At 42.5% G+C, this 12,852-nt stretch overlaps 1 protein-coding gene across 1 annotated transcript in view; it reads left to right on the top strand.

The window, feature by feature from the left end:
• Nucleotides 1–1,129: 1,129 nt before the first annotated feature.
• Nucleotides 1,130–12,852, top strand: part of stau2 (staufen double-stranded RNA binding protein 2) — an 85,753-nt gene continuing 74,030 nt past the window's right edge. The window contains exons 1-5 of the mRNA XM_030099614.1: nucleotides 1,130–1,190; nucleotides 5,760–5,967; nucleotides 6,240–6,370; nucleotides 6,503–6,662; nucleotides 7,868–8,003. Coding sequence (XP_029955474.1) covers nucleotides 5,769–5,967; nucleotides 6,240–6,370; nucleotides 6,503–6,662; nucleotides 7,868–8,003 — 626 coding nt within the window. The 5' untranslated portion in view covers nucleotides 1,130–1,190; nucleotides 5,760–5,768. The remainder of the gene's footprint in view (nucleotides 1,191–5,759; nucleotides 5,968–6,239; nucleotides 6,371–6,502; nucleotides 6,663–7,867; nucleotides 8,004–12,852) is intronic.

The following is a 12,852-nucleotide window of genomic DNA, read 5'->3' as shown; positions in this document are numbered from 1 at the left end:
TGGGACACCTTGGAATTAAGTAAATAGTTCAACCTATACGTAGTGAATGACAGTCATTCAGTATTGTTTGCCAGAAGTTTCCACAAATATGTATAGTGATAAGGACAGTATAGCGGAAACTTGTGATCTTTGTTCAGTCAGAAATGCAGTGATTAGTTTATTGACTATATCCTGCAATGTTTGCACTGTGATACAAACCTTTGATTTACAACTGTGTGTACTTAAACCTTTGACCCAATCATGAAATCTTACGTGGGGGGCCACATGAAAAACTAGGACTACGAATATATATACATTTTATGTTACTGGGCAGGTGACTAGGCGCACAAGATTAATAAGGTTTAGTGGCACCCTCTACTGGTCAGGCTACAATCACTTGAGGCAAAAATGTAATAATGTTAACCTCTTTAAATGATTGATGGATAAAGGACAACTGGCATGGATATTCTTGAAGTCCGAAGCTCCAAACTGCTTGCAACTCTCTGTCACCACAGCGAGACCACAACTTGCCTGATTTATTGCTGAGAGTTTCACTACAGACACCAAGGATTTGAGGTTTGTAGGTTGAAATCCATCTGCTTTGCATTTCTTTTCATGTGGTCCATTACTTTCAGTAGTACTTCAAACGCTGTGTCTCTAATAATGCGCTTAGTGTATGTGCATTTTGTTTATTTTACTGTGACATTAAAACAGGTTAAGCTCATTTTTATTCACAGTACAACCTGCCTTAGTGAATGGAGAGCCTTTTCATAAAAATAACGTGCAGTATGAATCAAGCACACATTAAAAAATTCACCCCATCATGAACCCAAACTAATTCTAAAAAGTAGGTTTAACGTGCAGGGAAAAAAAAAAGCTTCTGCTTGTGAATCAAAAGTTACACTGAAGGCTCAGAGGAAGCGCACCAGGACGGAACCATTCCCATCGCGGCGGGGGTGGCCGATTCATTCAAGATCTACGTCCAACTCTAATCACGATCAGGCTGTGATATGCAAAAATTATCACTGTCGAAATTAACAAGAGTGAAACCTCGTGCATAAAGCATAACAATAATCAGTACATGGCATCTAAAATGAGTTGTTTTAAAAAAATGTTCCCTGATAATAGGATGGTACGTTCCCTCTTCCATCCAGTTCTCTTTAGTGTTTGCCAATGTTGGAGGTGTAACTGGGGTCTGGCCCTGGACAAAGGTAAAATATACCCTAAAATATTTGTCCCCGTGTTGTTGAATAGTAACTGAAGTATTAATCACGCTGTCGCCAGTCCGTGTATGATGTTAGCATGGACTGAAATCCCCCAGACTTTCGTGGAGGATGGGGCGGTATGGAGATGCTAGCAGGAGGGGTGCTCGGCCGATCAGCCATGATGAGCTTTCACCGGCTAAACTAGCGTATCTGGAGGCGGCGAAATCAGATTTATGCATCGGGAGGAATGACAGCGGCATGGTCATGACAGTATGCATGCTGGCCCATTCTGTCGGCGTGTTTTTAAGCGCTGACATACGGAGGAAATCCCGTTTTTTTCCCCCTTGGTATCGTTAGCTTCCTGCTAAGCTGAGCACAGACGAGGCAGTAGCGTCGATTCAGGGGGGCTGCAGACAGATCTGTGGCTCTGTCAGGCAGTCCAAACCTCACACCACCTCCACGAACAACTCTGTGTGCATCACAACCATGCAGCAATGTTGTAATTTAATGATTTATCCGTGCATTTTGCTGTGAGACATCAGCAAGAAAAGAGAGTGAGATCTGTGAACCTCACAATCAGGAAAGATGCAATGAGGATATGGACAGGAACATCTCAGAAACGTGCAAGAAATTAATGTCACATGCACATGCATTTGACATTTTGTGTATGCAACTGATTGTACGAGTTGTCTGGAATCTCAGACTGCACAGCTCTTTGCAACAGCACAAAAAATGGCACTGAATTTTAATGACAGGTGACACCTGTAATCATGACTGAGGGCTGAAGCTGATGAAAAGCATATCAATGTCTGCATGGACCTGTGTAATATCGTATGCAATATTGTCCATCATATATGCATATTAAATTCAGCCAGAATGTAAGTAGATGCCCATGTGCATGATGTGGATTTTGTCCATTCTGGTTGGGATATTGCTGCACAGCTGTGGTCCTGCAGGCTGTACATGTCCCTCTGTTTCATAGACTTGTAATGAGTTGTTCATTATCAGGCTGAATGATGAGTTTGAAGGTGATGTATGTCTTACATTCAGGTGTGTTGGAGCAGAGAAACATCTCTAACATGCTGTTTATTGACCCCTCCAGGCCCAGGACCGGACAGTCTTCTTATTGACACTCATTTTGTGTCACACTCATTTTAGTTCATTGGCCATGTACAACCCTGTTTGTTCTTAGCTAATTACAACTACAGTCTTAGTGTTCACTTCTGGTACTTTTGTACAGAACTCCCTAAAAATTCTTTAAAAAAAAAGTGTGAAATGTGTTGGTCAGTTGCTGTTGCTTATCAAGCTGTTTCTTTATCCTCTTGTGTTCATATGAGTTTCTATGTTACATCTGCTAATTTTACTCTAATCTTGGCGGAATCTGAAATATCCTTTACTTTTTCATGAAAAATTAGCAGTCATGACTTTCTTAGTAACTTTAACTCTCTTTCAAGTTCATCCTGCGGGCCAGATTGGAACCTCCAGTGTCCCAATGTTAGCTTGTGGGCCTTATATTTGATTCTCTTTGTGGAGTACAAGAGTGTCCAAACCTTTTTCTGTGGACGTGTGAGAGAGCCAATGCTGGCTTATTACATTAGCGTAAACAATGTCTCCTTGTATCTGGTAAATAATATATCTTATCTTTAAGTGTCATGAGATATCCAAAGATTTGCAATCAAGTTATTTTTTCAAGATAGTCTTTAATGCAACGTGGACATAAAAAGTTATGAATTGTTCTGTAGTTATGCTTTTTGCATGTATGCTTAACAATTATGCTGACACTGGTAAAAAAAAAAGAAATCCATTTATTTATTCTCCTGATTCCCAATAAGATTTTAGGACAAGAGGGCAGTATAAAGTCCGTACTTGATCAGCCCTTGAGCCAGACTTTGGACATGCCTGGTTGAGGAGTTCAGCTTAGCATCCTGAGCAAGCTTTTGCTCTTACCTCTGTCAGGCCTGAGAGGAATGTCCTTCATTTCCTTTCAATTGCACTGAAATAAAAACTCCCAAGCAACATTTTGGCAAGATGCTTGGATACAGTTTGTGCTTTATTTGTAATTAAATCCTTTCATTATCTATCCCATCTTTCTGTTTTGTTGATGGATAACGCATGGATGTGTATTAAATTACTTGTGTTTTCTAACTGCAGGCTGTGACCTTAGAGGTTATTGCATTTGCATAAATATTTCATGCGTGCCTAAAAGATGAAACCTAAATTCTAGCTGCTTTATTTAATAGTTTGAACAGGAATCAGGTTCAGTTTCGTGACGTAAAAAGCTTCAGAGGCTAAATTAAATTGTATTTGGTCAGTAGGAACAAGTGGTTTTGAGTTGAGATAATGTTAGCAAATAAATTTAACAAGCTCATTAACAATAGCTGGATGTAATACAGTGTAGAGCTTGATGAAGGAGAGTATTTTCTAGAATGTCAGTGTTGCACGCGAGCCAACATGGGTCTGTCTTCATGAAACTGCTTACTCAGCACTCTCATTGTGATTTCACACACATCTCCCTTGTTTATATGGTTTTATGTTTGATAAAGTCAAACGACATTGCCGTGTACTAATTAGGTCACATAAAGAAAGGAGTGTGAGGTTTCTCACTGTTAGTGTTGACCTTTGGAGATGTTTGAATAGTAACATTGATCAAAGCTGTGACATGTGAGTGATGCTGCAAAACCCACAAGTTTATATGCGCGCATGTCTATAAAACTGAATGTATTTTTCTTTCAGAGGGCCCGTCGGTGTTAAACGTTAACCTTTGTGCTGTTTTTACTTCACTTGAGTCACAAGCAAGAGCAGATCTGACTTCTATCGCGTGTTCACGCAGCTATCACAGGATTCCTCCTTGTTTCTGTGGAGTTTGGCAGCAGTAACAGTAGCAAAGCTCCTTCAAATAAAGCCTCATTGTCTGGGTGTATTGGCTGCCAGTGGATCAGAATGTGAGATAGGCCCAGGGCTGCTCAGTCTGAAGTCTGTTCTCCAGGCTTTGTACACAGAAATCTAACAGTGAAGACCTTAGAATTGTGCAAAATGTGGATTTATATGTCCACTCCTTATACATGTTAATGACCTGATTATTAGATTTTTATTTTTAGTTTCATTGTTTAGAACTGAATGTTTCCTCCATGCAGCTAAAGAAGCGGCATACTGCCAAAGAATTAGTGAGTTTAGTCAGTGTAAACTTTCTGTTTGTCACCTTCTTTCATCAGATAATTGGTATTCAAATCTAATGATATGTAGTTAACGAATGAGTGCCATTCCTACATTCACTGACTTCTTGTCGCATTACCTTCACTTTCTACTGGTTGGTTTAACAAATGGCTCCACAGTAACAGTGAAGGACAACATGTAACATTTAACTTGGCCGTTATCAAAATAGTTGATACATCGCCAAAACAGCGCAACACAACATCAATCTTCTGTGGCAAAATCAGTGAAAACATGCAGAGGATTATGTTTGAGGCAAGCACAATAACCTCTACACTACTGTGTGGCCCACAGAGAAAAACATTGACTGGATAAATAAATAAAAAGGCAATGTCATTAGTGACTTTTATGGACTAAAGGCGGTTCAATCACAAGTGAAAAAGATTAATGTTCATTCATTATCAGGCTTTATTCCTTCACTCGCCAAAAGCTTGTGTTGCTGCTGCGAGATAAACTCAATACTCAGTGTCCTGGAGTGGAATTGCATGATAATATCAGTAAATATTCAAGCAAAACATTTTTGAAATTCAATTATTTTTGTCAGTTTGAAAGATATCACAAGGCTGCATAGTTGTGTTTGCGTCACTGCAAGAAAATCATGGATTCAAGGTTTTCGCTCCAGCAGTAAAACAACATGTATATGAGGCTCGGCGTCCCTGCGATTGCCCATATGTGTGCATCTGAGTGTGTTTGCCCGGTGATGGACTGATGGCCAGGCCATGATGTTTCTGCCTCTACCCATAGCTAGCTGGGACCAGTTCCAGTGACCTGTGACCCTGAAATGGACCACGTGATATCGAAACATTGAGCAGGAAAAAAACGGTTCCACCACCTCTGGAGCTGTGTACCTCTCACTGGAGGGAGCATGATATTGTTTTCTGTCCTTGCACTCAGCTCTGACTCAGAAAGTCACCAGTTGGAATGATCAGGGAGACGCACGGGTGAATATAAAACACAGGATGTGCTTTAATTATATATTAATAGGAGAATATTGCTTTATCAGTGTATAGTCTCCTACTTGCTTCTCGTTGATTTTTGTGACACATAAAGCTTAATGTGACTCAGTGAGGTCCTTAAAATACAGTGAATGTTTCAGGTCATGTCAGATGAGCCTAAAATGTGTTAAACATATGGCCCGTGGGCCAAAACCGGCCTGCCAGAGGGTCCGCTCTGGACTGTGAGATGACTTTGCTAATGCTGGTAATGAGTCACGCATTGTTGCGTTTTTAGTTGAAGCAGTTTTGAAAGAGACAACGCACTTTATTTTGCACCAGGATACAAAGTTAAAATGAACTCTTTGTTGAAATATCGAGTTTAAATTGCAGTATTTGTCTGTTCACACATTTTTTTTCCTCTGGGTTTCAGGAATAGAGCATGGCTCAAGTGAAAGTACAGACCTCAGCGCCCCTGGCTGGTCCTGGCCTCTCCCCCGGAGTCCCCCCGACGGCCATGGCCAGCCCAGGAACCCTGGGTCTGCAGCCCTCCGTCAATGGCACAGGCCCGGCCCCCACACCCGCCTGCCCTGCTCCTGCAGTCGGATATGGGGACGCCCCTGTGTCTGCCTCTCCACCAGGTAGGCCGCCATAAGATCCGTACTGCATGTAGTGAAAGCAGTTCAATGGTTTTATTGGAGCTGTAAATAAGAGTTGTGTTAAAGATAAATTCCTCCGTCTCCTGCTCTCCCTCAAGCCTATTCATAATGTATGAATATCTCATGGCCTGTCACTCAATAAAACTCTATAATTCACCATGTTAGGATATTATGATTATTAATGCATGCAGGTCTAGCCCTGGTTGGGCCACAGTGATGCTCCCTGTGTCATTATCTGCTGTGCTCCGTTACAGGCCCACCCCAGGAGAACATGGCAAACCCTAAAGAGAAAACTCCAATGTGTTTGGTGAATGAGTTAGCCCGTTTCAATAGGATCCAACCACAGTACAAGCTCCTCAATGAGAGAGGCCCCGCACACGCTAAGGTGAACTCATTTTAGTGTTTCCTAAATAACTATGTGCAGATCTATCCTGCCATATGGGCTGGAGATGGATGTGGGTGAGGACTGTCTTTGCCGTCGGGTAATGTCCTCCCCCTCTGGGTGTCCCCGCTCCAGATCTTCACAGTGCAGCTGACTCTTGGGGAGCAGATGTGGGAGGCCGAGGGCACCAGCATCAAAAAGGCCCAGCACTCCACGGCTGCCAAAGCACTGGCTGAGAGTGTCCTTCCCAGGCCAGCGCCCCGCTCTCCGAAAGTTGACGTCAACAGCAATCCAGGTTTGGCCACTTCAGGGACGTCCAATTTCACACAAACGTGCATTTGTAGAGAATTAACTGAATTTGGAACCTATTTTTGAATACGTTCATATATAATTCAACTCAGCCGCAGTGACATTTAATGATTCATACTTTAATGCAAAAACTTTAATATTAATCTTTCGCACCCTCCCAGATCAGCTCTCTTGTTCCAGATTCTCTGTCTTAATGGTTACCCTCCGTAGCACGCCATTTTCCTATGATCATTTGCAGAAAGAATTTGACACATTTTTCTCCTAAACCCGGCTGACCTTAGAACACAAGCGCATCAAGTGAAGCGGGCACATCACGTTTAATTTGTAACTATGCCAGTCTCCGTGAGTCTGGTTAGAGAAATGCAGTTATTGGTATGAACTGTCAGAACAACAGATTGATTCAAAAAAGATGACATCTGAACCAATGGTCATATTAATGATGAGTTGCACAGGATGAGCAAGAATGTATTCCCATGCCGTTAGTGTCTTCTATTGGTCAGTTAACTCTGTAGCCCAGTGATTCTCAAGATTCTGATTCTCATTTCGCAGTGTAGTTCTATCTGATCACTACCATTTTTAAACACACAGATTCTCAGACTTGTACCACAGTTTTAGAATCAGTGTTTTGACCCAGAGATGTTAAGCTCAATTTAGCCCAAACCAACTTCTCACTTTGCCATGCCTGTTATCATAAAGTGCTTGGAGAGCGAGGAAGAAGCATGGCAGTAATGTATTTGATGAATCTTCTGGCATTGCGCTCAAACCACAGAATTTCCTCAAATTAACCAAATTCTCAACACAGCCTTTACAGACCCTCTTAGTAACACCTTTATGTTTTTTCTCCGATCAAATTGTCTTACTGCGCTGCCCCTGGTGGTATTCTAGTTGAAGTGATTCTCGGAGTCAGCTCTTAATGAGATTAAGAAAGTTCCCTGATGGATTATGTAACATCAGCAGGGGGCTGTGGGATTAGTAGTAAGGCAGGTGAGAATGACGGACGAACTTTATCTGAGCGCATTCATCATAGTTTTCTCACAGTTTGTTTTCAAAGTGACAGCTTAACTTGTTAAGCCCGTTGTGTTTGGATCACTTTAGGGACTATGTTGATTTTACACATTTAACATCTTAGAAAACAGCTGGTTGCTGGATCTTGTTTTTAATGTCTTTTCTCTGCATGTCCCACACACACAGGCAGTATAACACCTACAGTGGAGCTGAACGGTCTGGCCATGAAAAGAGGGGAACCAGCTATCTACAGGCCTTTGGATCCCAAGCCCATGCCCAACTACAGAGCCAATTACAACTTCAGAGGGATGTTTAACCAAAGGTGAGCGCCCCAGACTGTAACTCACGTTGTTTTCAGGGTTTAAATGAGCTCGGATGATTCTTGATGGCACAAAGAAAACATCTGGGCAGATTTGGTGACGTAATGTCTGCGGCATAACCTCCACAGCTGTGTGAAGCGTTGAATCCAAACCAGGATAAGATTTGGAAAAATCTGAAAAATTTGCAGTGATAGAAATACAGAAGATTTGTTAAATAAACCTGTTTGTGTTCCAGAAAAACACAGTTTTTCTAAAAATTTCTTTGGTTAAAAACACCACTCCTCCAGCTGACGGCTTGAAGTCCTCCAGATGGCAGTGTTTCCTCATTTTGGAAGTCTCTCAGCATCGCTCTGCAAAGGTGACTGAGCACCCATTTTGAAGCCTTTAAGTTGGGAATGTGGTGAATTAATACATAAAGTTGTATACTCATTGATTTCTGCCCTGTAATCTTCCGGTTTCAGCACCACAGTTTTATTGTGTCGGGCATGTTTTCAGGCTCGTCTCAGAGTTACTTGTTTGTTTTGCTTCAGCGTAAAGTTTGGCTCATTAGGGTATCGTGATGGTGAAAGTGTGTAATTTACTTCAAAAAATGTGGCTCAGCTGCCAGGAATGGCCAGTGATTGGGTGAGGGAGTCTAGTCAGCAGACAGTCTGGCATCTGGCTCACATCTTCCCCTATTTGATCCATGCAGGAACAAACAAGGGGTGAAAGATAAATGTCTTTGGGGTAAAGGAGAAAATCTGTTTTCCAGCATCTGTCTGTCAATGTCATATGTCACAGTGATGAGTTTCTAAGAGACAGGCCCTATCTGTTCCTCATGGTCTGTTTTGTTTTTCCTTCGCCACTTTGTAGGTGAGACAGAAGGGGGGGGGGGGGGGGGGAGTCTTTCAGGATGTGAGTGAAAAGACACTCAAAAGACATATCTTATCCCAAGGTCACTTATGTTTCCATGAGGTCGCTTTCTTTGGGTGTAGTCGAGCCCTTGATGGATGAACGCGAGACCTTTTGAATATTAATTCTTTTAATCAGATGTCTGACTATGCGGCGGAGTGACAGGCCATATTCACAATCCGTCACCTAAATGACGCTGCAGGGAAAGGAAGGTTTCCATATGCCCATGTCCTTACCTATTATGATGAATAAGAGTGATCCAGAGTCATGTTGATGGAAAATCTCACCATTAAAAGGGCAGCCTGGCTCTGATCCATCAGCGCTCTAATCACCTCCAAGACCAGTATTGATTCATTCAGAAAGTGCCCTGATGAGAAAATACAGCGATAATATGAAATGTGCATTTGTCAGCGTCTTAATGAATCTTATTTATGGCGAAGGACCCGTGCATAATTCCTCACCGCCTAAGTCCGTGCTTAAATCAGTGCTTCATCTCTGTTATCTGCAGAAATGACCGCACCATTGATCATGCACCAACAATGTGTTCGGCTCATTCATTCAGTCACCAGCTTGCTCTGAAACATGTGGAAATCCAGTCCAAATGATTAACAAGTGCGATCACTGATTCCGGAAAAATATTTGGGTTATCAAGAAATCTGGTTGCGTCAGACAGTCGCTAACTCAAACTCCCGTGTTATCATTGGAACACCTGATTCCAGTGAGTCATACTGGGCTCCTCCGGTTTATCCACGGCGCTCCCAGCTCTCCTCCTGCTGCTCTCATCTCACGGGGGTGGGGGTGCCGGCATGCTGGATTCCGTCAGCGTTGGAATTTGGATAGGACTTTCCCTGTTTGAGCGAAGCCACCCACCGACTCCCAGCCCTCATTTGGTTATGACGGTAACATTTTGTCAGCTGGACGAACAGTGGGCCGAAAGGCCGGGGGCGCGGAGCTCCGTGACATTTCCTCCTGTGACGACGTTCAGATACCAAACTGACCATTAAATGCATTTTTCAGTCGGAATCCGGTTAGACGGCATGATCGCCTGAGCCCCGTGCGGAAATTCATTCCAACATGTGACTAATGGAGCTTTTGTTCTTTGGTTCCATTATCGTGCTGCATGTTGTTCATTAGGTTTTGCTTATAATTACAAACTCACGTGGAATTATTACCTAACTCCGCAGTTCCCCTAACTCTGTGGAGCATTAATGTGGCTTCTAGCTTATTGTTGTGAAGGGAAGGGCGATAACGCCTCACGCCTCATCGCTCTTATTGACTTTATGTCTGATTGAAACAGCCAGCTTTTTGGGAAAGTTCGAATATGCTCACAGCAGAAAGGCACCCTGGACGGGCTGCAGTCCATCACAATACAGAGAGAGAAAGAGAGACAGAGTGAGTAGGGCAGGGTCAGAGTTTTCATACGCTCATGTAGTTCAAAATACTAAAACTGTAACTAATGCTGCGTTTATCAAATTTTCAAAAAGCCTTTTAAATGGTAATTTCATTACATTTTTACCATCTTTTAGTTGCTTTTTGGTGGAAGTTGCTTTCTTGGCCATTGTTTTTAGCTATTTTGTTTTAGCCATTTACTGTTTTTGTGTTATCAGTTTCTTGTAGTTTTGTAGCTGTTTTAGATTTTTACTCTTTACTTTCAACATATATTTTTTTGTTATTTCTCTATGCTCATCGGACATTCAGTTAAACCAGCATCAGTAAGTCATAAGTCATAAGTCTGAATGAATGGATTTAATCATGATTATTGTATCAATACCATTGGGAAACTTAACGTTGATCACCCTATTGTCTATGTTCATGACTGAACTTTGATGGTAATACTCTGGAGTAATTTTAAAGCCGTACAAAGACCTCCGTTTCAGAGCTACCAGGTCCACTGGCAATGGCAGCGTTCACACTTCAACAGATGGACTCCACTTCCGCAGCGACGATGCCAGGATTTATTTTCACCAGACCAAACGTGACAAACGTGGAAACGACCGAGGGTGATTTAGGGATACCGATGAGGTTTATGTGGTCTTAGTTTTTAAACAAAAGCTGATAAAACTGGAGAATTAAAAAAACTCTGCTTATGTCCCAGACGTTCTATTTAAACGCCGTCTTAGTCACTCACTCTGTGGGACTTCAGTGCTGATTTAGTAGCCCAGTTGCGTGATCTCTCCACATGTTTTGACATTGCAACAGCCACAGACATTTCATGAGCTGTTGTCACCGCTGAGAGCCGTGTGCACCGCGTCAACCACTGCTGCACGCACGACAACCTGAAAATCTTTGTGATAACTGCTTCCGACCAGTTTAATCCGTTTTATATAACCACAGTGCTGTGGGATGGAAAAGATCCACAAAAAAACTGTCAATAGTGACAAAATAATTAATAATCAAATCCCAAACTCTCATCTTTTTTATCAGACTCAGATTAAACATCACTCTGACCATGACTGTTAAATGAGGCACTCAAGGAGTTAAAAGCATCTCAGCTGTCTTTCAGACGTGTCTTCCCGCTATATGCCCTTCTAAAAATCAATGACATCTTTGCTTATGTGAGGAGTGTGTGTGTTCGAGTGTGTGTTGGATGGCACGATTTCTCCTTGAAAACTGAATACCGTCTCTTGCCTTAAGGAATTCAGCATAACGTCTGACAGCAGCGCCGAACACACAGGTGTACTTTGTCGTCTACATCTCTAATTGGGCCAGCCTGCCCACTGAAAAGGCGACTCTGCCCATGAGCGCTTTTCTATATTCAACATTTCCTCTCATCTCCTCCTATGTGGAGGTGTCGGATATCTCGCTCAGGTCTCATGCGACCAAATCGGGACACTGTGTGCTCTTTCATCAATTCAGGCATTTCACTTATAGAGACCTTTTTTCTTTTCTATCTCTCACATGGTGAAGCCTTATGTGGAGAAATATTATATTTCAACAGTTTTCTCTTCACAACTATGTTAACATTGTATTTTCATATGTGAATATCTATTTTCTTTTAACAGAAACAAAGATTTTATATCCTAATTGTATAAATGGGTGTCCACACATAAAACTGTTTTATTGAAAGGGGATGGAGGCCTGCAATGCTGGCCGTACCCAAACAAATGCCCGGGGAGATTTATGCTCAACAGACTCAGTGACACAGAAGTGTAGTCCGTCCTTTGATCTCGTCCCCTCTGAGTGGAGTTTCATGTTTGCGAATCTCTCTTCGCCTCAGTGGGTCGGATTTTAACAATGGACCCCAGTTACATCAGCAGACGCACCTTTCGTAATGCTTTCAGTTCCATTCGGCAGTCCGATGATTTAGTGGGCTGCTGCGCAAGGAGGTGTATTTTCACACAAACTCGCCACTTGAGCCCCTTCCCGGGAAACTGGACCCGTCCCGCGCAGCTGTGCTTAAAGTGAATGGTCTTACCTGCTGCGCAGCATCACAGCTTCACAGTAAATGACTGTCAAGACGACGGGCTGACGCGTCTGGCTGTTGTTGGGAGTCCTTTGCTTTGCCTGTTTTTTTTTTCTTTCCTTTTTTCTTCTTTTTCTTCAGGGACACCAGCGCTGCGTGACGCACATCATCACATCTGCAGCCATTGTCGGCGCGGATCATCACGGGTTGATGCACATTAACTCATTAAGACACACAGCTGTCCTACTTTCCAGTGTTTATGCGCGGCAACTTCGCACGACGAGTGCAATTTCAGAACGGGGAATTCTTGGCATGGGATGTCAAACATACAGCCTGCTGCCCATAAGCAGCCTGCCCGAGGGTCCAGTATGGCCGAGGAGATTTCCCAGCAAAGTGAAAAGATTGCAAGTGACATTTTGAGCTGTTTGCATTATAATCAATGGAAATCACACCCACAATCTTTACTTGACTTGATAAGATTGTGTTAATTGGCTTCAAAGGAGCAAGAAATGTCCTAAAATTAAGTTTTCATATTTAAATTGACACAACTGAAAGTT

The sequence above is a fragment of the Salarias fasciatus genome, chromosome 9, assembly GCF_902148845.1.
Source record: "Salarias fasciatus chromosome 9, fSalaFa1.1, whole genome shotgun sequence".
NCBI classification, from domain to species: domain Eukaryota; kingdom Metazoa; phylum Chordata; class Actinopteri; order Blenniiformes; family Blenniidae; genus Salarias; species Salarias fasciatus.
This window is presented reverse-complemented; position numbering and strand designations above follow the sequence as displayed.